Source organism: Ictalurus punctatus, chromosome 26 (assembly GCF_001660625.3).
Source record: "Ictalurus punctatus breed USDA103 chromosome 26, Coco_2.0, whole genome shotgun sequence".
Classification (NCBI taxonomy): Eukaryota; Metazoa; Chordata; class Actinopteri; order Siluriformes; family Ictaluridae; genus Ictalurus; species Ictalurus punctatus.
The window spans coordinates 781,969-807,500 of NC_030441.2; the positions used below are offsets into that span (position 1 = coordinate 781,969).

Here is a 25,532-nt window from a genome sequence, read left to right on the forward strand (position 1 = left end):
CAACACTTACATACCAGGTAGGGAAAAACTACACACAGTGATGGTGTGGGAGATCTGTCTACAGATTCCCTGACTCTTTGCCCAGCTCTCCCCTAAATACCCGGATGCTCTGTGGGTCCACCAAAAGGTGCTGTTTGTGATTATAATTTGATGTTTGTGGAAGGATGTACCTCATTTACATACAGGAGATCATTTGAGTGAGGGACCTTGGGAGAGTTTGCCTTTAACGGCATGTACCATTTTATTTGAACTGCTGTTGAGGGAATGAGAACATAATTTCCAGTCACACTGAGACCTTTTGTGTAATACAGTAAACATGTCTAGGTGACATCTTATTCGCATTGAAACGTTATGTAATGTATATTGACCTTGGGTGTGTTTAAGTTATCTCGACACGGAGAGAGAGAAGGGTGTGAGGAGAGGAAGTGAGGATCTTCCAGGCTCCACTCAGCAAGATGTGCTATCTCAGGTGTGGATGCCAATTTTGATGTACAGTTCCCTCCGAAACTATTGGAACACGAGGCCGAGTCATTAGACGTCTGGGTTCGAGATGAGAAGATGGAGATGAGACGAGAGTTCGGGATTTCAGTTTTTATTTCCTGGTGTTTATGTCTAGACGTGTTAAACACCATAAAACACAACCTTCCGTATCAGAACACACCATTTTTAGTTGAGCAAAAGTATAGGAACAGATCAGTCTTAAGGTAAGTAAATAACACTAAATAATTGGTTGCATTTCCCGTACCTGAAATAACTGCATCAATCCTGTAACTCACTGACACCGTGATGTTTTAAGAGTGGATCTGATGCGTGTCTGATCTAGGACCACATACGACAGTGGCTAAGGTCTGATTTGAAATGATCCAGCAGTTGGGAAAAGAATCAGATCTGTGTGACATTCAGGCAGAAAATCAGATGTGATGAAGAAAATAAAGAGATTGTGTAAGTCACTCTGGAGAAGAGGTACACAGTTGTAGTTTGTCTTTCGGCTGTGTAGCACGGACACCAGCGCTCTTGAGGAAAATGTGTAACTACAATGACTGAGGAGAATAAAAATTGTTGATCGACACTGACGCTGTTTCTAATCACTGCATGAGGCGCGCAGTAGGTTCTCCTGGAGTTCCAGACATGTTTGGAGCTGTGTGTAATTGTTTCATGTGACGTCGTGTGTTCTTTATATCGTGTGTGTTCTTTCCTTTTTTTTAATTCTGTGTTTGAACAGTTGATCGTGTAGCTTCCTGTTTGTAGGAGGACGGACACAGTAACGTAGCTCTGCTGATCACGCCTGCCTCGTGTTGTCTGTATAAAGTCTCTGACTCTGAGACTCTTCTGCACTCGTCGTTCAGTGAACATTGTGTTCCTCTGCTACGTCTGCGTCCATCATGAAGCTCCTCAGTGTGGTTCTCCTTCTGCTTCCACTCTCGCTCTGTTTGGCTGTAGTCGTGGATGATTTTACTGAGAGCTGTCCAGGGTTCTTCGCTAATCCGTATCATGTCGTTTCTCCTCCTACGGGTTTTACTGGGACTCAGTATAAACGGATCTGTCAAACTCTAAATAATAAAGCTGAATTCGCGACACTTTATGACACGACGTACAGGATCCCAGTTTACTCAGCATACAGGTTTACCGGACTAATGAAGTGTAACAGATTGGACAAGTGGCATACTGAACCTGAGGTATGTGTAACTCACTGTATCTTATAACTTATAACTATTTATTTTATAACTTATGTAACTTATTTTATGATTTTGCTATTTTATAATCAATAATAATAATGATAATGATAATAATAATAATAATAATATATTTTAATGAATGTTAATATATTATATGGTATTATATTAGTCTTCTGGAGACTCTCACACTTTCTTCTGTCTGTTTTTCAGCTAATGCCAGATAAGAGTTAGTAATGAATCTATTACAGAATAGGATCACTTCTTCACTGACACACAAACACTTTTCTACTGATACAGTAATGCAGAAATCAGAAAATACACATCTAAGACAAAATTAATATTATGAAAATGTGTGTGTGTGTGTGTGTGTGTGTGTGTGTGTGTGTGTGTGTGTTCCCCTGATGTAGCTGGAAGTTGGAATGCAGGATCAAAACCAGAAAACTTGTCTAGTTAATCAGGCTGAGAACGGAGATTATAAATATTCTGGCTATGATAGAGGACACCTGGCTCCAGTTTTCCTTGCCACCTCACAGAACTGTGCTGATGCCACCTTCACGCTGACCAACGCTGCGCCACAGGCGGCAATGTTCAACCGCAATACGTGGATGAGGACAGAAAAAAGCATGAATGACACACTGACCAAATCTTGCCTTAATGTAGGCCTGAGTGCATTTGTAGTAACTGGGGTTGTGCCGGGTACTGGTACGTTGAAAAATGAAGGTAGAGTGCGAATTCCCAGTCACTTCTGGATGGCATTCTGCTGCCTCGATAACAATAATATATCCAAACACTCAGGTGCATATATTGGAGAAAATATAAATAATGCTAAAGTGGACAATCTGGACAGGCAGGTACTTGAGAATCGATTAAACAGTCTGTATGGGAGAACTGTCACTTTGTTTGGTGGTCGATGTTAGATGCAGAATATGGAGAAAAGCGTGTACTATCTGTGTTAACACGGCTGTATCGGGGACATTTCTGTAGCATCATACCTCCTTTTAATTTCACTTTGTTTCCTCGACGACGCGACAGTTTCAAACAGAAAATAAAACAATAGAAGAGCAAACAGCTGGAAAGGGGAAACACGCCGCACGAAAGCGTCAAAAGCAGTAACTGTGTTGAACTAGTGGAACGTCCGAGTGTTGAATGGTTTCAGCGTCTGTCCTGTATGTTTCCCATTCAGTGGAACAACTTCTACACACATACACTTAAAAAAATGAAAACTAATCAGAAATCACTCATGTGTTGATTGACATGTTGTTGTACTTTTAATCAGTTTATTTCTGTCACTAAATTGGGATCAGATCATTTATTATTAATCACTGAATTGCAGTTTGATTTTCTGCAGAATTCGACATCAATAAAGAGCATCCAATTAAACCGTGTCTCCTCTTACTTACTGCCGTATAACATCTGGAGCATAGCTATGGGACATTAACACTTAATAAATGTATAAAATAATAATAAAAAGATCTACAAACATCTGGACATTCATTTTTGAGTCATTTTTTTGTTTTGTTTTTAAAAACCTTAGATTTCGGGAGGACGTAACTGACTGGTTACATACAAAAAGTTTCTGAACTGGAAATAAATCATGAGGAATTGTGCATTTTAATAAGAGACAACAAAACAAATTCTGGGAAATCCCCACCCTGAGTTAAAAAAAAAAAAGCTCAAGATTATTAAAAGGAAAAATGCCCCACAAAAAAACCCCCTCTTAAATATTTATTTGATAAATGTAATCTTCAGAGAGTATTATTTTCATTTATTTTATTTTAGACTTTAAGTAGATTGTTTTTTTTACTGTGATTAATAAAAACTAAAACATTTTTGCTTTACTGAAGGTGTGTATTATAAATCTTGTGCCTGGTCTGTAAAATGTCATGGTCTGCATCATGTCAGCACATGATGGAAGTAATATCCCACACTGCCGGTCATTTTCTCTTCTCCCCTCTTCATTAATTAAAATAAATAATATAAAAATCTAAACTTGAAATGTGTGCAGACTTTTGTCCTTATGCCATAGATTAAACCATTCTTTTAAAAAAAAGTTCTACATATTTTGTTATTTGTACAAGTAAGAAAAAAATTTTTTTTTTAAATAAACTAGAACACGTTTAACGCGTTTTTTTCATGTGATTTCATGGCTCCTTGCCGCTAGGCGGCAGCAGTGTGTGTTTACACTCAGTGACGCGGCGCTGTAACAGCAACAAAGAGGACCTTACTAAAACAGTCCTATTAATCGATTTTATCAAATCGATCAAGAGGTTTTAAAACATTTTACACCTAAAATCACATTTCAGTGCGTTATAGAACGGTTTATAATGTTAAAGTGTCTTTTTAATTTTAGCGTCTGGCTTTAATTCTTGAGTAAAAAGTAGAAATTTATTCAACGAAAATCTGGGTATCGACTTGTTATGTGTTATCTTGGACAGTGTCGAAAACAGCGCCATCTGGTGGTTAGTAAAATAAATGAAGCTGTCAAAAGCCTGTGGAAGAAACTCGGTCAGATGAAGCAGAAATAACACACTGTAGATCATTTCAATGTTATGTGCACAAATAAAAGTCTAACACGTGTGTGTGTGTGTGTGTGTGTGTGTGTGTGTGTGTGTGTGTGTGTGTGTGTGTGTGTGTGTGCATGCCTCTAACTATGACTTTGCCCATCTTTCGATATGCATCTGTCTGTCTGCGTGCTTGTGGGTCTGTCGGTCTGTCTATACACAAGCCTGTCTGTCTGGCTGAGTGTGTATCTGTCTGTCTCCACTTGTGCATGTGTGTCTCTCTGAGTGTGTATGCCTGTATGTGCACATCTGTCTGTCTGTGAACTCAAGGGTTCACATACTTTTTCCAAAAGCACTATGAGGTTTTTTTTTTTGGTTGTTCTCAATAAAGACATGAAAGATCAGAATTTATTTTGTGTTATTATTTTAGGCACATTATATTTGTTAATACTCTTGACTTAGATGAAGATCAGATCACATTTCATGACAAATTTATTCAGAAAACCATGAAATTCCAAAAGGAACACATACTTTTTCTTGCCACTGTGTATATATATTAGTGTGATAACCCTTTGCCTTCAATAATGCCTCAGTAGCCTCAGGTACACTGCGTACAGTTTCTATTACACAGCGCGCGCTGTAGTGTTTGGGATTATTAAAATATTTTTGTCTCTGTACTCCACAGCTTGAAATTTGCACTCTAACAATTCACGTGTGGTCACAGGATACATTCTCAGATCTTAATAACGGATATTTTATACATTTAAGTCAAAACCATTTATAAATTACAGCACTTTTTTTATACATAAGCCCCCTCTTCGAGGCACCGTGAAGTCTGGGACGTTGGGCTTCGCGGTGTTTCTGATTACTCAGGTGTGGAAGTCAAGGAAACCTTTATAAGACTGAGAAATAAGAAAAAAAACCATCAGAGACCTCAGATTGACCGAAATCGACTGTTTGGAACATTATTAAGAAGAACGAGAGAACTGATAAGCTTTGTAGCTATAAAGGGAATAATCCGTGACCAATAGGCCGAGGAAGACCTTCTCACCATAATGATTAGTTGTGGCATTCCGGACCTCCAGGAAATGTGGGAAACATAAAAGGCTTATCCGAATCCCAGAGAGCCAGGTCTGTGTTTTTACTGGGTTTGCATGATACCACCGGAGATGAAAATAAGATGATGCCAACGCGGTGATCATCACACGACTTACAGAAGCCATTTTTCCAGAACACGGCACATGGAGGTACGTCGAAGGGTGTCGGCTGTCTTGTCACGGTGCATGAAGGGAACAGAAACGTGTATAAGTTGTCAGTACTGGATGTACATGTATATATTATTTACTGTACTTAATATTAAGTTGAATATACACAGTACACTGTGTGTGTAAAGGTTCTATAAGCAGCTCTTGTTAAGACGGAATATTAACAGAAAGCGGATAAACGCTTTTGCCTTTGCATCACGGAGTCTTGCTGCTTGCTCAACATAAAGGGACTGGAAAGTTGTGCAGTCCTGCAATGATGCCAATTACAGAAGTGAAGCTAAAAGTTCCACAAGCTACTTCTAATAACTTCTACACATCTTCTGGGAACTGTTTTTGTACATTTTATTTGCAGCCGTGGATCTTCTGAGTAATCCTCCTGAACCCCAACATCCAGTAACAGAGCTGTATACACTGACGCTGTTTCTAATCACTGCATGAGGCGCGCAGTAGGTTCTCCTGGAGTTCCAGACATGTTTGGAGCTGTGTGTAATCGTTTCATGTGGCGTCGTGTGTTCTTTATATCGTGTATGTTCTTTCCTTATCTTTAGCTTCCTGTTTGTAGGAGGACGGACACAGTAACGTAGCTCTGCTGATCACGCCTGCCTCGTGTTGTCTGTATAAAGTCTCTGACTCTGAGACTCTTCTGCACTCGTCGTTCAGTGAACATTGTGTTCCTCTGCTACGTCTGCGTCCATCATGAAGCTCCTCAGTGTGGTTCTCCTTCTGCTTCCACTCTCGCTCTGTTTGGCTAGAGTCGTGGATGATTTTACTGTGAGCTGTCCACAGTTCTTCGCTACTCCGTATCATGTCGTTTCTCCTCCCACGGGTTTTACTGGGACTCAGTATAAACAGATCTGTCAAACTCGAAATGATCAAGCTGAATTCGCGACACTTTATGACACGACGTACAGGATCCCAGTTTACTCAGCATACAGGTTTACCGGACTAATGAAGTGTAAAAGAAGGATGGGAAACTGGTATATTGAAGCTCAGGTAAGCGCAACTTAGGTTACTGTATCTTATAACTATTTAATTTATAACTTCTGCAACTTATTTTATGATCATTAATAATAATAATAATAATAATAATAATAATAATAATAATATATTTTAATTAAATAATTAAATCATTTTAACACTCACTCATAATAATAATGAAGAACTATTATTTTAATTAAATTTGAGTAATTGTAAAATAAATACAATAATATTTTGTTTATAAAAATATATGTATATTATAATACAATCCACAACAATAAACATTATTATTATTATTATTATTATTATTATTATTATTATTTAAATGTCTTTTTTACTGATCCAGTAATGCAGAAATCATCAAATACACATCTAAGACAAAATTTGTATTATGAAAAAATAGAGTATCTAAGACTTTTGCACTGTAATATGTGTGTGTGTGTGTGTGTGTGTGTGTGTGTGTGTATGTATGTGTACCCCTTATGTAGCTGGAAAATGGAACCTTGGGGCCAAACATGGCTACTGAGTCTGCTGTGAGAAATATAGTTAATCAGGCTGAGAACGGAGATTATAAATATTCTGGCTATGATAGAGGACACCTGGCTCCAGTTTTCCATGCCACCTCACAGAACTGTGCTGATGCCACCTTCACGCTGACCAACGCTGCTCCACAGGCGGCAATGTTCAACCGCAATACATGGATGAGGACAGAAAAAAGCATGAATGACATACTGACCAAATCTTGCCTTAATGTAGGCCTGAGTGCATTTGTAGTAACTGGGGTTGTGCCGGGTACTGGTACATTGAAAAATGAAGGTAGAGTGCGAATTCCCAGTCACTTCTGGATGGCATTCTGCTGCCTCGATAACAATAATATATCCAAACACTCAGGTGCATATATTGGAGAAAATATAAATAATGCTAAAGTGGACAATCTGGAAAGGCAGGTACTTGAGAATCGATTATACAATCTGTATGGGAGAACTGTCACTTTGTTTGGTGGTCGATGTTAGATGCAGAATATGGAGAAAAGCGTGAACTATCTGTGTTAACACGGCTGTATCGGGGACATTTCTGTAGCATCATACCTCCTTTTAATTTCACTTTGTTTCCTCGACGACGCGACAATTTCAAACAGAAAATAAAACAATAGAAGAGCAAACAGCTGGAAAGGGGAAACACGCCGCACGAAAGCGTCAAAAGCAGGAACGATGTTGAACTAGTGGAACGTCCGAGTGTTGAATGGTTTCAGCGTCTGTCCTGTATGTTTCCCATTCAGTGGAACAACTTCTACACACATACACTTAAAAAAATGAAAACTAATCAGAAATCACTCATGTGTTGATTGACATGTTGTTGTACTTTTAATCAGTTTATTTCTGTCACTAAATTGGGATCAGATCATTTATTATTAATCACTGAATTGCAGTTTGATTTTCTGCAGAATTCGACATTAATAAAGAGCATCCAATTAAACCGTGTCTCCTCTTACTTACTGCCGTCTAACATCTGGAGCATAGCTATGGGACATTAACACTTATTAAATGTACACTAGAATCTCACAGATATTTTCTGGAGCAAAATAATAATAATAAAAAGATCTACAAACATCTGGACATTCATTTTTGAGTCATTTTTGACCTTAGATTTCGGGAGGACGTAACTGACTGGTTACATACAAAAAGTTTCTGAATTGGAAATAAATCATGAGGAATTGTGCATTTTAATAAGAGACAACAAAACAAATTCTGGGAAGTCCCCACCATGAGTTAAAAAAAAAAAAGCTCAAGATTATTAAAAGGAAAAATGCCTTGTCCTTATGCCATAGATTAAACCATTCTTTTATTTATTTATATATTTATCACATTATTTTGTTATTTGCACATGCATGATATAAAACAAATCAACTATAACACATTTAACCCTTTCATGCATAAATCATGTTTAAGCGAATCCAGTTTCTTTTATTTAGGAATATATATATTTTTGTCAGTTTATAAATATCACTCATCTTAAAAAGTAAATAGATCGTCCGTGTGCAATGTGTAACTGAAATTTCATTTTTTTTAAATAGAAAATATAAAAATGTAAACATATTCTTCACAGGTACAACATTTACACAGTACATTAAATCATTCGCTTTTAAAAATCTAAGTTGTTTGGTGGAGTGGTACAAAAATATTTTATAAACATATGGAGATATGCTGCAATGATAAATAATCTAGAACGAGACAGAATGAGAATATTTACATATTATTTTTTTCTGAAATTCTATTTTTTAAATAGTTTTTTTTTTAAAAAAAACCCTAGCATTATAAAGTGTTGTTATTTCAAGTTCATGTGATATCATGGCTCCTTGCCGCTAGGCGGCAGCAGTGTGTGTGTTTACACTCAGTGACGCGGCGCTGTAACAGCAACAAAGAGGACCTTACTAAAACAGCCCTATTAATCGATTTGAACACATCGATCAAGAGGTTTTAAAACATTTTACACCTAAAATCACATTTCGTTATATAATAGTGCGTTATATAACGGTTTATAATGTTAAAGTGTCTTTTTAATTTTAACGTCTGGCTTTAATTCTTGAGTAAAAAGTAGACATTTATTCAACGAAAGTCTGTGTATCGACTTGTTACGTCTGGTGTAACTGAGTTCCATCAGAAACGCATGTATACACACACACACACGCGGGGTGAGCATCACTCCTGACAGTGTTAGCGGTCATCTCCAGTGTGTTTGTGTGTGATTTAAAGTGGTGATGTTGCGCTGTGTGTTGTTGAACACTGTGCGAGCCGGAAGTGCTGTTCATGTGAGGAATTCTCCGCCGTGTTTCTGTCACATCGCTGTGAGAAAGTTCGCGAATGTCCCAAACCCAACCGGAGAAGAAGATGAGGTCCAGTTCGGGGATTATTCTAGAACTTTCTCCTCCAGGATGATTTTCCGGAAGACGTCCGCTGAGCAGCGGGACGCGAAACATATAGACGCGGAAGTGGAGCAGGACGAACCTTACCACTTCCGGTTTAGAACCAAGCACCGGAAGAGTAACACACCGTACTGGTATTTACTGCAGTGCAAGAAGCTGCTCAAGAAAGATAAAGTGAGCGAAAGATTATAAAAATAAACATTAAACTCCATTGTGTCTCTGTGTATTGAACCGAATTCTCCATTTGATTCTCTAACACAGCAGCTCTGAAAGTAGTTCCGGCTCCGAATCACAGCTTTATATTAATGCGCTAATGTCTTTATCTTCTCTATCAGAACTAAGTTGTTTCACATTAAACGGAGCTATAAATGGATAAAAAGCACAATGTGTCGCTCTTACTGTAGTGTAAGAAGAATAAAACGCTTTAATAACCCCTCTGTCATCCATCCCTTCTTATATTCTCTCTCTCTCATCCATCCCTTATTCTCTCTCTCTCTCTCATCCATCCCTTCTTATATTCTCTCTCTCTCATCCATCCCTTATTCTCTCTCTCTCTCTCTCTCTCTCTCTCTCTCTCTCATCCATCCCTTCTTATTCTCTCTCTCATCCATCCCTTATTCTCTCTCTCTCTCTCTCTCTCTCTCTCTCTCTCTCTCTCTCTCTCTCTCTCTCATCCATCCCTTCTTATTCTCTCTCTCATCCATCCCTTCTTATTCTCTCTCTCATTCATCCCATCTTATTCTCTCTCTCTCTCTCTCTCTCTCTCTCTCATCCATCCCTTCTTATTCTCTCTCTCTCTCTCTCTCTCTCATCCATCCCTTCTTATTCTGTCTCTCTCTCTCTCTCATCCATCCCATCTTATTCTCTCTCTCTCTCTCTCTCTCTCTCTCTCTCTCTCATTCATCCCATCTTATTCTCTCTCTCTCTCTCTCTCTCTCTCTCGTCCATCCCTTCTTATTCTCTCTCTCTCTCTCATCCATCCCTTCTTATTCTCTCTCTCTCTCTCTCTCTCTCTCTCTCTCTCTCTCTCATCCATCCCTTCTTATTCTGTCTCTCTCTCTCTCTCTCATCCATCCCTTCTTATTCTGTCTATCTCTCTGTCTCTCATCCACCAATTTCTCTCTGGCTAAATCTCATTTACTCTATCTATCTATCTATCTATCTATCTATCTATCTATTGCTCCATCAATCTCTCTCTCTCTCTCTCTCTCTCTCTCGCTCTCTCTCTCTCCTCACAGTTATCTGAGGCATTAGCGCTGTTTGAGGTTGACATGCTGAAAGGGGAGCGATTGCAGCCGGAGGAGTATAACTACACGGTGCTGATTGGGGGATGTGGACGAGCCGGATATATCAAAAAAGCCTTTAAACTTTACAATGATGTGAGGACACACACACACACACACACACACACACACACACAGAGTCAGTGATGATGATGATGATAAAGTCTGAAATGTTTTCCCCCAGATGAAGAAGCGCGGGTTAGAGCCCTCGGGCGCGGCCTACACGGCTCTGTTCAACGCCTGCGCCGAGTCTCCGTGGAAGCAGTCGGGTCTGGAGCAGGCGCTGAAACTGCGTCAGGAACTGCGCAGGAAAAACATCCCTCTCAATGCCATTACCCATCATGCACTGCTCAAAACGGTGGCGCGGGCCGGAGACCTGAAGGCTTGTTTTCAAGTGCTGCGGGTAACGTCATCCCGACACGCTCACGAACTCTGTATACGTGACGTGTTTTATTCCTCGTTTATATTCTAAAACTAGACCGGAATATTGCTGCCATGTGGTACGCGTTTTTATCAAAGTGTGTGTGTGTGTGTGTGTGTGTGTGTGTGTGTGTAGGAGATGCTACAAAGCGGACAGGCCATCACACAAGAGACATTTCAGTACTTGCTGATGTGCTGCGTGGAGGACAAGGAGCAGGGCTTCAGACTCGCGCTACAGGTACACACACACTCACACACACTCACACACTCTCACACACTCTCACTGTTCATTGTCTTTCTTTCTTTTTTTCTGTTTTCTTTTATGCTCTGTCTCTCTTTGTGTCTCTCTTTCTGTTTCTTTCTTTCGTTCGCTAAGTAAGCTTAATGAGAGCTAATGAAAGCGGTGTTCTCCTGCAGGTGTGGCACCAGATGCTAACAGCTGGAATAAAACCAGACGTCCAGAACTATAACATCCTTCTGCGCGCCGCGAGGGATTGTGGGATCGGCGATCCTGCCCTGGCTTCTAAATTACTCCTGAGGGGTCAGGAGGAGTCCGAACTCCCAGCTCAGAGAAGAGGTCAGAGGTCGAGGCTGAGAGAGGGGGCGTGTCCTCCGGAGCCTTTAGACGTGGATGCGTTCGAGCGGCGCGTGCTGACCGACACGGCGTCTGATCTCACACGGCCGACTCTGGACTCGACAGAAACTCATCCGATTCCTGCTTCCTCGTCACCTTGCCTGTCGCCGTCGCTACAGCCGGCGCCTCCGTCGCCGTCGGTCCCAAACCTGCTGGACCCGAGCACCTGTCACTCGGATGTGGTCGCCTTGGCGACAGCGAGCAACGCGTCCGATAGGCTGGCGCTGATCGGAGACCTCGACGGCTTCCTGAGTAAAATGTCCGACGAGGGATTGAAGCCCACCGTCAAGACTCTCACGCTGTTGGCCGACGTCACGGAGCCCAGCAGCCAATCAGTACACAGCCTGATCCAGGTGGCCAATCAGGGCGGAGTCAAGCTGGACGTGGGTTTCTTTAATACGCTGATCAGGAGAGCTGCTAAAGTGGGAGACGTGGAGGGAGCCAAGGTCAGACCACGTTTTTTAATCTTTTTATTTATCTTTATTTGGAAGTGAATCGCAAAACCTGCACAACGTCGTAAACACAGTTTGTAAAAGCTCCTGTCTCTCTGTTTCAGGCTGCGAAGGCGCTGATGCTGGAGAGGAAGTTGCGTGTAAACGCTCGGACGTTCTGCAGCATGGCCCTGACCTGTCGCACGCAGAAAGACGGACTCCAGCTCCTCGCCGACATGGAGGTCTGAACAACTGACCTCGACCTTTTCCATCAGTTCAAGTTAATTCCGTACGCACCTTCCGTAGAAATGAAGACAAATAGAAAAAAAACCCACTGAGATTTAAACCAGTAGGTCTAAAAAGTATGTTTTGTTGTTAGAACAAAGATGAATAATTTCGGCCGTTTTTATTTATTAGTTTTTGCTGGTTTTGTTATAAAAATCAATATGTGCCAATACTTCTCGATAGCGTTGTATGTAAAGTAGATTGCTTTAAGGGATTAAGTGCACGTTTGTAAACATCTGTATGTGACACGAGATTACAACATTACTATAAATTACTAAAACAGCGAATGTTTATTTTTGTTTTGTTTTGTCAGGCGTGCGGCGTGACGGCGAACGCTCACGTGTTCAGCGCTCTGATTGGTCAGGCCACGCGGCGTTTGGACTACGTCTGGCTGCACGAGCTGCTGCTTCAGATGCACCAGATGCAGGTTTCACCCAACGACGTCATCATCAAGCAGCTGGAGTTCGCCGCGCAGTATCCTCCCACCTACGACCAGGTCAGTTACGCTCGTTTGCATATGCAAATTCTAGCAAGAGTTTTGTTTTATTCTGTTTGTGATTTTATTCATTTCCATTTGATTTCTTTCAGCGTTTTTGTTTGTATCAAATGAGGATTTGTCTATTTTTTCAGGATGCAAAGTTGTATTTTTCTTTCTTCCGTATTTCTTAAATAAATTAGAGTTGTACATTTTTATTTATTTATTTTTGCACATCTTGTAAAAAATGCTGGCGATTTGTTAGTGAGGGGGCGTGGTATATGCATAAGACATGTAAATCAGGGGGAGGGGTCTCGAACACTAGTCAAGATAGATTTCTTGATTCGTGAAACTTGCACCGCAGCTAAAAGAAATCTTAAAAATCTTTTTCTGCTCCATTTGGTATCGTTTTTAGCTGAATTCTTCCTCTAAACAACATCTTGAGTTGATGATCCTGTTTATTCTCTCTCTCTTTCTCACTCTCTTTTTCTTTGTGTGTAAATCTCTTCCTAGTACAAGTCGAAGAACACGTACTTGGACAAGATCAACGGTTTCCGTGGTTTCTATAAGCAGTGGCTGGAGTTCACGCCTGCACAGGAGATGCCACACCCATGGGAGAAATATCACCAACCCGAGACCGAGATCGAGCCGGGTGGAGTGGAGTCTGGACGTGGGAGCGATAAACCGCGTCAGCTGAGCTGATTCACTAAATGTAAAATAAATAAATAGTTTTCACAGCATATGACTCAACTGAGGAGTGATAATTATATATAATATATTCTCTTGTGAGAGAGAGGACGCTATAGGACGCTTTGGAGAGGGCGCAATACACACTTTATGTACAATACGATGATACGGTTTTCAAATTTGCGTCCACAATTTGTTCTCTTGATGACGCTTGTCGATTTCTTGGAAAGCTGAAACTTCCTCACCAAACAGCAAAAACGTAAGAAATGTGTGGGTGTGTCCACTGTGCACGTATCACGGTGCGCGGGTCCGGGATTCGAGCCACTGTGTGTGTTGTTGGGTGCTGGTTGCGAACTTTCACCACTGCGCAGCCTCAATCTGCGCGGTAAAACCGAGGAGGAAGTGGACGCCGAGGGCATCAGGACTCTTACCGAATCATGCCCGTGACTTACCCACTTCAATCTGTCCTCCACACACTACCATCATACCACTCCGGAAAAGCTTGACGGGCATCTCTGTGGGGCTCTCGGATATCTCGGTCGTCTCCGTTCTCTAGCACTGCCTGCTTGCGCGCTGTCACAAGGGCCACCCGTACCAGCCAACAAGCCGGATTTGGCTACAAAACTGTCCTCCGAGTCCCCGCTACTCGGGCTGAAGAAGAATCGCCGCGTCGGCGTCCCAGCCTACCAGCCGATGCTTGACGGCACAGGGGATTTAAAGGAAGAGCAGGAAGGTGAAATAGAGTCCTTCCTGCGCCCGCTAATAAACGGTTGCATGTGAGCAAGACACTGAGTGGCGACGGTGGCAAGGAAACACTTCCTAAGATGTTTTAAGAGGAAGAAACCTTGAGAGGAACTTGAAGAATTTAATTTGGTAACTCGGTGATGTCTGGTGAAATGAAAATCTCATTTCTGTGAGTAGCTCAACGATGAAATTATTTGAGTTGAACACAGCTGTTGCTTTCTTCCTCTAGTTTGTCTGCATCCCGTCCAGCCCTGAGTGTGGTGGTGTACCCCCTTCTCCACGAGGACTTAGGGAACGTGATCAGGGAAATGCCGCTCTGCCATCTGGACGAGATCACGCTCTTCAAGACCCGTGTGGCAGAAGATCCCACTGTACTGTGAGACACAGAGAGATGTCTGACATTGCCTTGCGATGGTGGATGTTAACATTTCACCGCTTATTGTTTACACAGACACAAAGGGAGTTTTGCAGATCGTCTAGACGTCACCTGCAAAGGACTGAAATCAAAATAAGTGTGTTACAGGCGTTAGTGGGAAGCACAACAGTGCCAGAATCACATCACACATGAAATAAAGTTGCTGTTGGTGCATTCTTTGTTGTTGTTGTTGTTGTTGTTGTTGTTGTTGTTATGTCTTATGAATTTTCAGAAAAAATAAAGGAACACGTTATCAAATAAAGCTGCGATCCGCGGGGTCCAAGCACCACAAACATTGCCCTGGTGCCCATTTTTGTTTAGCGATCATTAGGAATGAAAAAAGATACGTTAAGATAATACTTTATTAATCCCCAGATGGAGAAATTAGGGGAATGGAGAATACAGTTCAGAGATTAGCACAACGATGCAGGACGTCAATTAACTGTTGACACGTTTCTAACGTGCTAAACCCGAATCTGTTAATAAAGGAGCGCCTGGATCTGAGCATGAATTCTCCTGAAGGGCGTCTAACTGTGAATGCATAAAGAAACAGGAATGAGGAGAAAAAATAAAGCATGTAGAAGAAGAAATGATAGATTGGGTCATGAGCTTGGTTAGTATAAAGGAACTAAAACCACAAGTTCAGCAAGTTTTGCAATGATGACATTCCTCGTACACGTCCAAATGAACTTCTGATCACATCTTCGTTTCACTTCTAGGAACTCTTTTGAGGAATCATCCCGAACCACAAAGTGATTTCTTCATATTTCAGCTCCCTCTGATTTTGGAAGTTCTCAGTAATGTTGCGTTCAGGAGGCGCGCTGTTTGCTTTTTTCTGAAAGAAAACTCGACAGAAACGTGAACCCGAGGTGTGTATCGGGACGCGACAAAACGTCTGCGGGACGAAGAAACGATTTTCAAGAAGATTGTGATTTTAAAGTGGAAACAGTGCACAAAGATTTATAAATCTGATATTTAAAGAAATTAATGGTGCACGCGCACTTTCGCTCTAGAATCCATGCGAAGTTTTGTAAATGAGGCCCCAGACCACTAGGTGGCGCACCTCTGGTCAGTCCAAGGGACGTGTAGCTAACCAAGGTACAGTACCTGGGCTACAGGATTGGTTCCGGACCTCCAGGAAAGGCTTTCCTGAATCCCAGAGAGCCAGGTCTGTGTTTTTACTGGGTTTGCAGGATACCACCGGAGATGAAAATAAGATGATGCCAACGCATCATTTTTCCAGAACACGGCACATGGAGGTACGTCGAAGGGTGTCGGCTGTCTTGTCACGACACGTGGCGCATGAAGGGAACAGAAACGTGTATAAGTTGTCAGTACTGGATGTACATGTATATATTATTTACTGTACTTAATATTAAGTTGAATATACACAGTACACTGTGTGTGTAAAGGTTCTATAAGCAGCTCTTGTTAAGACGGAATATTAACAGAAAGCGGATAAACGCTTTTGCCTTTGCATCACGGAGTCTTGCTGCTTGCTCAACATAAAGGAACTGGAAAGTTGTGCAGTCCTGCAATGATGCCAATTACAGAAGTGAAGCTAAAAGTTCCACAAGCTACTTCTAATAACTTCTACACATCTTCTGGGAACTGTTTTTGTACATTTTATTTGCAGCCGTGGATCTTCTGAGTAATCCTCCTGAACCCCAACATCCAGTAACAGAGCTGTATACACTGACGCTGTTTCTAATCACTGCATGAGGCGCGCAGTAGGTTCTCCTGGAGTTCCAGACATGTTTGGAGCTGTGTGTAATTGTTTCATGTGACGTCGTGTGTTCTTTATATCGTGTGTGTTCTTTCCTTATCTTTAGCTTCCTGTTTGTAGGAGGACGGACACAGTAACGTAGCTCTGCTGATCACGCCTGCCTCGTGTTGTCTGTATAAAGTCTCTGACTCTGAGACTCGTCTGCACTCGTCGTTCAGTGAACATTGTGTTCCTCTGCTACGTCTGCGTCCATCATGAAGCTCCTCAGTGTGGTTCTCCTTCTGCTTCCACTCTCGATCTGTTTGGCTAGAGTTGTGAATGATTTTACTCAGAGCTGTCCACAGTTCTTCGCTAATCCGAATGATGTCGTTTCTCCTCCCACGGGTTTTACTGGGGATCGCTTTAAACGGATCTGTCAAACTCTAAATGATCAAGCTGAATTCGCGACACTTTATGACACGGAGAACAGGATCCCAGTTTACTCAGCATACAGGTTTACCGGACTAATGAAGTGTAAAAGAACGGACAAGTGGTATATTGAACCTCAGGTAAGCGCAACTTACTGTAACTTATAACTTATAACTATTTATTTTATAACTTATGTAACTTATTTTATGATTTTGCTATTTTATGACAAATAATAATAATAATAATAATAATAATAATAATAATAATAATAATAATGATAATAATAATAATAATGATAACGATAATAATAACGATAATAATAATAATAATAATAATAATGATAACAATAATGATGATAATAATAATAATAATAATATAATAATAATGATAATAATGATGATGATAATGATAATAATAATGATGATAATAATAATAATAATGATGATAATAATAATGATAATAATAATGATACTACTACTAATAATAATAATGATAATAATAATAATAATAATGATAATAATAATAACAATAATAATGATAATAATAATGATAATAACGATAATAATCATAATAATAATGATTATAATAATGATATATATAGTGTGTGTGTGTGTGTGTGTGTGTGTGTGTGTGTGTGTGTGTGTGTGTTCCCCTTATGTAGCTGGAAAATGGAACCTTGGGGCCAAACATGGATACTGAGTCTGCTGTGAGAAATATAGTTAATCAGGCTGAGAATGCCGATTACGCCGGGTCTCGCTTACATAAAGGACACCTGGCTCCAGTTTTCCATGCCACCTCACAGAGCTGTTCTGATGCCACCTTCACTCTGACCAACGCTGCTCCACAGAATCCATCATTCAACAGCGGGAAGTGGAAGGTGACAGAAAGAGCAATGGCTAATTCTCTGAAAAATTATTGCCTTAATAAAAACTGGAGTGCATTTGTAGTAACTGGGGTTGTGCCGGGTAATAATAAAATGAATAACAGAGTGCGAATTCCCAGTCACTTCTGGACGGCATTCTGCTGCCTTGATAACAATAATATACCCATACACTCAGGTGCATATATTGGAGAAAATAGTAATGATTTTGCACCATATCGGAAGAGCGTGCTGGACGTGGAGACAGAGTTAACACAGCTGTATGGGGAACATTTCCGTAACATCATTCCTTTCAAATTCCAGCTTTTTGATGGAAAATGCTATACAGAAACTGAAAGGGCACAAAAGCGTAAAAAGTCCGGCTGTGAGACAAAGAAACGTCGAAAATTGTAAAGAAATTTAAAGCAGGAACGATGTTGAACTAGTGGAAAGTCCGAGTGTTGAATGGTTTCAGCGTCTGTCCTGTATGTTTCCCATTCAGTGGAACAACTTCTACACACATACACTTAAAAAAATGAAAACTAATCAGAAATCACTCATGTGTTGATTGACATGTTGTTGTACTTTTAATCAGTTTATTTCTGTCACTAAATTGGGATCAGATCATTTATTATTAATCACTGAATTGCAGTTTGATTTTCTGCAGAATTCTACATCAATAAAGAGCATCCAATTAAACCGTGTCTCCTCTTACTTACTGCCGTATAACATCTGGAGCATAGCTATGGGACATTAACACTTAATAAATGTATAAAATAATAATAAAAAGATCTACAAACATCTGGACATTCATTTTTGAGTCATTTTTGTTTTGTTTTGTTTTTAAAAACCTTAGATTTCGGGAGGACGTAACTGACTGGTTACATACAAAAAGTTTCTGAACTGGAAATAAATCATGAGGAATTGTGCATTTTAATAAGAGACAACAAAACAAATTCTGGGAAATCCCCACCCTGAGTTAAAAAAAAAAAGCTCAAGATTATTAAAAGGAAAAATGCCCCCCAAAAAACCCCTCTTAAATATTTATTTGATAAATGTAAACTTCAGAGAGAATCATTTTCATTTATTTTATTTTAGACTTTAAGTAGATTGTTTTTTTTACTGTGATTAATAAAAACTAAAACATTTTTGCTTTACTGAAGGTGTGTATTATAAATCTTGTGCCTGGTCTGTAAAACTTCTTGTCAGCACATGATGGAAGTAATATCCCACACTGCCGGTCATTTTTCTCTTCACCCCTCTTCATTAATTAAAATAAATAATATAAAAATCTAAACTTGAAATGTGTGCCGACTTTTGTCTTTATTCCATAGATTAAACCATTCTTTTATTTATTTATATATCTATCACATTATTTTGTTATTTGTACAAGTAGGAAATTAAACAAATCAACTATAACACGTTTATCACTTTCATAATGTTCGTATAAGCGTATCCAGATCCTTTGATTTATTAACATATATATATTTTTGTCAGTTTATAAATATCACTCATCTTAAACAGTGAATAGATCGTCCGTGTGTAATGTGTAACTGAAATGTTGTTTGTTGGAGTGGTACAAAAATATTTTATAAACATATGGAGATATGCTGCATTCTGAAATTCTAAAAATACTCTTTTTTCCCCTTTTTTTAAAAAAGGAAAAACAACAACAACAACAACAACAACAACAACAACAATTTTGCATTAAAATGTGTTAGTTATTCAAGTTCATGTGATTTCATGGCTCCTTGCCGCTAGGCGGCAGCAGTGTGTGTTTACACTCAGTGACGCGGCGCTGTAACAGCAACAAAGAGGACCTTACTAAAACAGTCCTATTAATCGATTTGAACACATCGATCAAGAGGTTTTAAAACATTTTACACCTAAAATCACATTTCGTTATATAATAGTGCGTTATAGAACGGTTTATAATGTTAAAGTGTCTTTTTAATTTTAGCGTCTGGCTTTAATTCTTGAGTAAAAAGTAGAAATTTATTCAACGAAAATCTGTGTATCGACTTGTTATGTGTTATCTTGGACAGTGTCGAAAACAGCGCCATCTGGTGGTTAGTAAAATAAATGAAGCTGTCAAAAGCCTGTGGAAGAAACTCGGTCAGATGAAGCAGAAATAACACACTCTGTAGATCATTTCAATGTTATGTGCACAAATAAAAGTCTAACACGTGTGTGTGTGTGTGTGTGTGTGTGTGTGTGTGTGTGTGTGTGTGTGTGTGTGCATGCCTCTAACTATGACTTTGCCCGTCTTTCGATATGCATCTGTCTGTCTGCGTGCTTGTGGGTCTGTCTGTCTGTCTACACACAAGCCTGTCTGTCTGGCTGAGTGTGTATCTGTCTGTCTCCACTTGTGCATGTGTGTCTCTCTGAGTGTGTATGCCTGTATGTGCACATCTGTCTGTCTGTGAACTCAAGGGTTCACATACTTTTTCCAAAAGCACTATGAGGTTTTTTTTTTTGGTTGTTCTCAATAAAGACATGAAAGATCAGAATTTATTTTGTGTTATTATTTTAGGCACATTATATTTGTTAATACTCTTGACTTAGATGAAGATCAGATCACATTTCATGACAAATTTATTCAGAAAACCATGAAATTCCAAAAGGAACACATACTTTTTCTTGCCACTGTGTATATATATTAGTGTGATAACCCTTTGCCTTCAATAATGCCTCAGTAGTCTCAGGTACACTGCGTACAGTTTCTATTACACAGCGCGCGCTGTAGTGTTTGGGATTTTAAAAATATTTTTGTCTCTGTACTCCACAGCTTGAAATTTGCACTCTAACAATTCACGTGTGGTCACAGGATACATTCTCAGATCTTAATAACGGATATTTTATACATTTAAGTCAAAACCATTTATAAATTACAGCACTTTTTTTATACATAAGCCCCCTCTTCGAGGCACCGTGAAGTCTGGGACATAGGGCTTCGCGGTGTTTCTGATTACTCAGGTGTGGAAGTCAAGGAAACCTTTATAAGACTGAGAAATAAGAAGAAAAACCATCAGAGACCTCAGATTGACCGAAATCGACTGTTTGGAACATTATTAAGAAGAACGAGAGAACTGATGAGCTTTGTAACCATTAAAGGACCAGTAGGGTGAGGAAGACCTCCACAGCTGACCACAGAAGAATTCTCACCATAATGAAGAAGAAGATTCCAGAGCAGCGATCTCAAGCTTCTATCAGGAGAACATCCAGGGGTTACATCACCCGGAGGAGCATGCAACTCCCTAAACATTGGGTTTATTACACGGCATGCTCCAACGCATTATAATGACTTACTAGTGACTTCTACAGGTGGATCATGACCAGATCATCATTTTTAAGTTTTGCAGTTTTGCAATAATGCCACTTGCAGAAGTGAAGCTAGAAGTTCCCCAGACAACTTTAAACAGTGTTAAACACCATAAAACACAGACCCTTCTGTATCAGACCACCCCCAATTTTAGGTGAGCAAAAGTATAGGAACAGATCAGTCTTAAGGTAAGTAAGTCCTGCTCTCCTGTCCCGCCGAGGAAGCTGTCCCGCTCTCCTGTCCCGCCGAGGAGGCTGTTCTGCTGTCCTGTCCTGCCGAGGCGGCTGTCCCGTTGTTCAGCCCCACGGTGGACATCGCCCAGCGTTCCAGCCCCACAGTGGACATCGCCCAGCGTTCCAGTCCCGCGGTGGATGTCGCCCAGCGTTCCAGCCCTGCGGTGGACGTTGCCCAGTGCCCCTGCCCTGCTGGGGGTGGTGCTCCGCCTGTCTGCGGCCCGGCAGAGGCCGCCCTATTTCCTGATGCGTTAAAAGACAGATTACACAGGGGTCCAGGACCGTTGTCGGAGGGGGGTGCTGTAATGATCTCGCCGGCAGATGGCGCTGTGGCATCGACGTGCATGTGTTGTCCCCCTATCTATATAGAGTAGAAGTAAGTCACAAGCATGACTGTCGGTGTTACTTCGACGAGAGCTTTACTAGAGTGGAAAATTACCGCTTTTCCTCCAGGTATTTGGGCGGAGACTAAAGCAATCGATCCCAGAGCGCAGGATTAATACCATCCTAATAGATGATTGATCAGCGTTATACTCACTTGAATCATCAATGTATTAACACATACAAATGGAACAAAAAATAAACACTTTTTTTATTTTTAAACATTGGACTGTTTAACTTAACACATCTCAACTTGTCACACATGGACGGCTGCAGAGCACGCACGTGCACGAGATCATGGAATGAGAACTATTTCCACTGGACAAGTGCCATTGTTTTGGTTCTGTTCTCTTCCTGTTCAGGCATTGGTTGATGTCCTAGCTGTCTATGTTCAAGCGTAATTATGTTTGTTATTTAAAGCTCTCGTGTTGCTGTGCACTTTGCGCAGTATTAACTGAATAAGTGAATGTATAGGTGAAGACGTTTAAGTATGCTTAGCGGTCGTGTTTTCGTGTCCTGTTTCTGTTCCATGCCTCGCATCCAGTTTCATGTTTAACATCGATTATCTCTTCCAGTCTAGACCGCGCTTCTTGTTTATTGACTTCAATTTGCGAATAAAGACTTTGATCTGCGATTGCTTCTGCTTCTAGTCTCATTCCCTAACAGAGCCAGAATGAGGATATTTACATATTATTGTTTTTTCTGAAATTCTAAAAATGTTGTTTTCTTTAAATAGTTTTTTAAAAAAAACCACATATGCATTAAAGTGTGTGTGTGTGTATTACCTCGCCTTTGTGATCACTATCCTCCCCAAATATATATATATATATATATATATATATGTATTTTTAAAAAGGCATCTCCATCCCATACTGCAGCGTGACATGATGTATGTTCACTTCTGCATTTTCATAAAGACCCACGATAAACAACACAACACAACCAATGAAAAAGTTTAAACAAATGAAGTCATCTCATATTTTGAAATAGTCCCCAGATTGTCACGATTCAAAGGTAGAGACGGAAGCAATCGCAGATTTCGAACATTTAATAAACAAACAGACAAAAAACAAAGACACAATAACACGAGGCAAAATACTGCGGCGAAACTAAACATCGCCACGTGGACAAAAGCACGGATAGACAATACGTAAGACGAGGAAGCAGTGCAAACAGTGGCTATATATATGACTGCTAATTACCAGGAACGTGAATCAGGTGCAGGTGCTCATGAGACACTGAAGCAGTGGCTGTTGGGAACTGTAGTTCAGAGTTCTCTTACTGATTTCATGACACAGATACTCTGTTCCATCCGTCATAAAAGGTCACAGAGCATTTCATTTTATGTACAGTATCTAACGATGTATATAACAAAGTCTAATAATTATGTTCATTACGAAATGATAATAATAATGCCAGAAATGAGTTAGTTAACAGTCTGATTTTGTGCGTGAAGACAAGCTTGTGTCAGTGCAATGAGCTCAGCAGCTTGTGTAGAAATGTCTCATGGTAACCCACACCATCATCTGAAAACTGCCTGGGGTGTTTTTTTGTGCTTAGCCTACAAGTTAGCAATTTAGCAACTCTGTGTGGGTTGTGGTTGTGTCTTATGCAGCAACAAATCTGTCTCACACAAAAAGAGTCTGTATCGGTCTGTGTATGAGCGGCCTGTAGGACATTATGCACATGTTATGTCACACACACACTGTATGTATGAAATTGTGTGGAATGCATATTAATTGTCCATGCATCATATTAAAAGGAATTTCAGCATAACCAGAAGGTGTTTCACCAGAACCTTTACATTATAACGTTATTAGTCAGGAAGTGACCGTGTAAAAAGTGCATGATTTATACACAAATGTAAGATTCTACCCAGATTATAGTCACACACCTTTCAGGATATCTGACATACTGTAGTAGAAGAGTTAGAATAATAATAATAATAATAATAATAATAATAATATTAAACTTTATTTTATAAAGCGCCTTTAAAAGCAGCTTCTCAAAGCGCTGTACATAAAATCACAATCCACAGAAAAATAAAACATATAAAAGTTAATTAGAATAACAACAACATTAATAATAAAAGTAACTAAAGAACAATCATAAAAAGACATCAGCAGTCGAATGCAAGTTTAAAAAAGTCTTGAGAAGAGCTTTAAAAATGCCAAGAGTCTGGGCTTCCCTGAGTTCAGGAGGAAGAGAGTTCCAAAGTGAAGGAGCATAGACAGAAAAGCCCCGTCACCCATAGATTTTAGGTGTGTTTGGAACAGTTAATTACATTGAACAGATTACATTGTGCGATTTGGGGTGTAAGGGATAAAAAATAAAAAATGTTTTCCTTTTAAAAGCTGTGTACAGTGTAGTGCAGAGAGCCAATCAGATTTCAGCTTTCCTGATTCTGAATCTCGCGGCCAGACAACACCGAGTCGTGATGTTTTCAGCGGCTGTTTTAGCGACTGTAAGCGCTGTCCTAACCACTGAACACACTTTTGTGTCCTTTCTACTTTTCCACAGCGATGCAGATGCTATAGATACTTCACTTTAGATCGTTTTCTGCCGTGTCCAGGCCTCCGTACCGTTCACATCTCGCTCACCATGGCTTTCGAGGTTCGCTCTGTCCGCTCAATATGAGCACTGTTTTGTAAGCAAATATAATACAAAAAAAGTTACTACTTAGTAAGTTTTCAGAGACGACTACGTTTGAGTGCAAAAGTTTGCACACCCTTGGGGGAAAGAAAAAAAAAAGAGATAAGAATGACTAACGAATAACCCGTATCGACTAGATTTCCTCTGAAAAGCTCATTTAGTGCAAAAGTTTGTTCATTAATGAAAGGCCAGTGCACCGAAGCGTGTATACACTGAAGTGAAGGTTTCAGCGTTGCTGATTCTGAATCTCGTAGCCAGAAAAGGATGAAACAGTGTTTGGCATTAATGGGTTTTTCCCCCTGATTGTATACTATCGATACTTGTCCTGTCCAGGCTTCCGTACCAGTCGCATCTCGCTGATCATGGTTTCGATTCTCGAGATATATCTGCCATTTCCAAGTAAAACAGGAGCACGCAGTCCTCTCCAACGTCTAAGCCCGGCGTTATTAATTGCACTTGAAGAATCTAATTTGGTAACTCGGTGACGTCTGGTGAAATGAAAATCTCATTTCTGTGAGTAGCTCAACGATGAAATTATTTGAGTTGAACACAGCTGTTGCTTTCTTCTTCTAGTTTGTCTGCATCCCGTCCAGCCCTGAGTGTGGTGGTGTACCCCCTTCTCCACGAGGACTTAGGGAACGTGATCAGGGAAATGCCGCTCTGCCATCTGGACGAGATCACGCTCTTCAAGACCCGTGTGGCAGAAGATCCCACTGTACTGTGAGACACAGAGAGATGTCTGACATTGCCTTGCGATGGTGGATGTTAACATTTCACCGCTTATTGTTTACACAGACACAAAGGGAGTTTTGCAGATCGTCTAGACGTCACCTGCAAAGGACTGAAATCAAAATAAGTGTGTTACAGGCGTTAGTGGGAAGCACAACAGTGCCAGAATCACATCACACATGAAATAAAGTTGCTGTTGGTGCATTCTTTGTTGTTGTTGTTGTTGTTATGTCTTATGAATTTTCAGACAAAATAAAGGAACACGTTATCAAATAAAGCTGCGATCCGCGGGGTCCAAGCACCACCACAAACATTGCCCTGGTGGCCATTTTTGTTTAGCGATCATTAGGAATGAAAAAAGATACGTTAAGATAATACTTTATTAATCCCCAGATGGAGAAATTAGGGGAATTGAGAATACAGTTCAGAGATTAGCACAACGATGCAGGACGTCAATTAACTGTTGACACGTTTCTAACGTGCTAAACCCGAATCTGTTAATAAA

At 40.2% G+C, this 25,532-nt stretch overlaps 4 protein-coding genes across 6 annotated transcripts; all 4 read left to right on the plus strand.

Moving 5' to 3' along the window:
- The first annotated feature begins 1,212 nt into the window (after positions 1-1,212).
- On the plus strand, positions 1,213-3,056 carry LOC108261942 (endonuclease domain-containing 1 protein). The gene is made up of 2 exons (XM_017462674.3): positions 1,213-1,676; positions 2,084-3,056. Exons 1-2 carry the CDS (start codon positions 1,383-1,385, stop codon positions 2,591-2,593), a joined length of 804 nt encoding a protein of 267 aa, XP_017318163.3. The 5' UTR covers positions 1,213-1,382; the 3' UTR covers positions 2,594-3,056.
- Positions 3,057-5,404: 2,348 nt separating this feature from the next.
- LOC128629188 (endonuclease domain-containing 1 protein-like) lies at positions 5,405-7,896 on the plus strand. The gene is made up of 2 exons (XM_053676079.1): positions 5,405-6,435; positions 6,909-7,896. Exons 1-2 carry the CDS (start codon positions 6,139-6,141, stop codon positions 7,431-7,433), a joined length of 822 nt encoding a protein of 273 aa, XP_053532054.1. The 5' UTR covers positions 5,405-6,138; the 3' UTR covers positions 7,434-7,896.
- Positions 7,897-9,067: 1,171 nt separating this feature from the next.
- On the plus strand, positions 9,068-14,891 carry LOC108262201 (pentatricopeptide repeat-containing protein 1, mitochondrial). 3 transcript variants are annotated; one of them, XR_008393504.1, is made up of 9 exons: positions 9,068-9,517; positions 10,582-10,722; positions 10,811-11,029; positions 11,183-11,284; positions 11,464-12,126; positions 12,237-12,353; positions 12,710-12,892; positions 13,385-14,431; positions 14,532-14,891. XR_008393504.1 is itself a non-coding variant. In XM_053676081.1 (9 exons), exons 1-8 carry the CDS (start codon positions 9,179-9,181, stop codon positions 13,571-13,573), a joined length of 1,953 nt encoding a protein of 650 aa, XP_053532056.1. In that variant the 5' UTR covers positions 9,068-9,178; the 3' UTR covers positions 13,574-13,583; positions 14,532-14,891. The 3 variants fall into 3 exon arrangements, 2 of the variants coding, with proteins under 2 accessions (XP_053532056.1, XP_053532055.1); XM_053676081.1 differs by having other exon boundaries at positions 13,385-13,583; XM_053676080.1 differs by having other exon boundaries at positions 13,385-14,891.
- A 1,646-nt stretch (positions 14,892-16,537) lies between these two features.
- LOC108261677 (endonuclease domain-containing 1 protein) lies at positions 16,538-18,409 on the plus strand. The gene is made up of 2 exons (XM_053676082.1): positions 16,538-16,991; positions 17,513-18,409. The coding sequence occupies exons 1-2, from the start codon at positions 16,698-16,700 to the stop codon at positions 18,122-18,124; spliced, it is 906 nt and encodes a 301-aa protein (XP_053532057.1). The 5' UTR covers positions 16,538-16,697; the 3' UTR covers positions 18,125-18,409.
- The last annotated feature ends 7,123 nt before the right edge of the window (positions 18,410-25,532 follow it).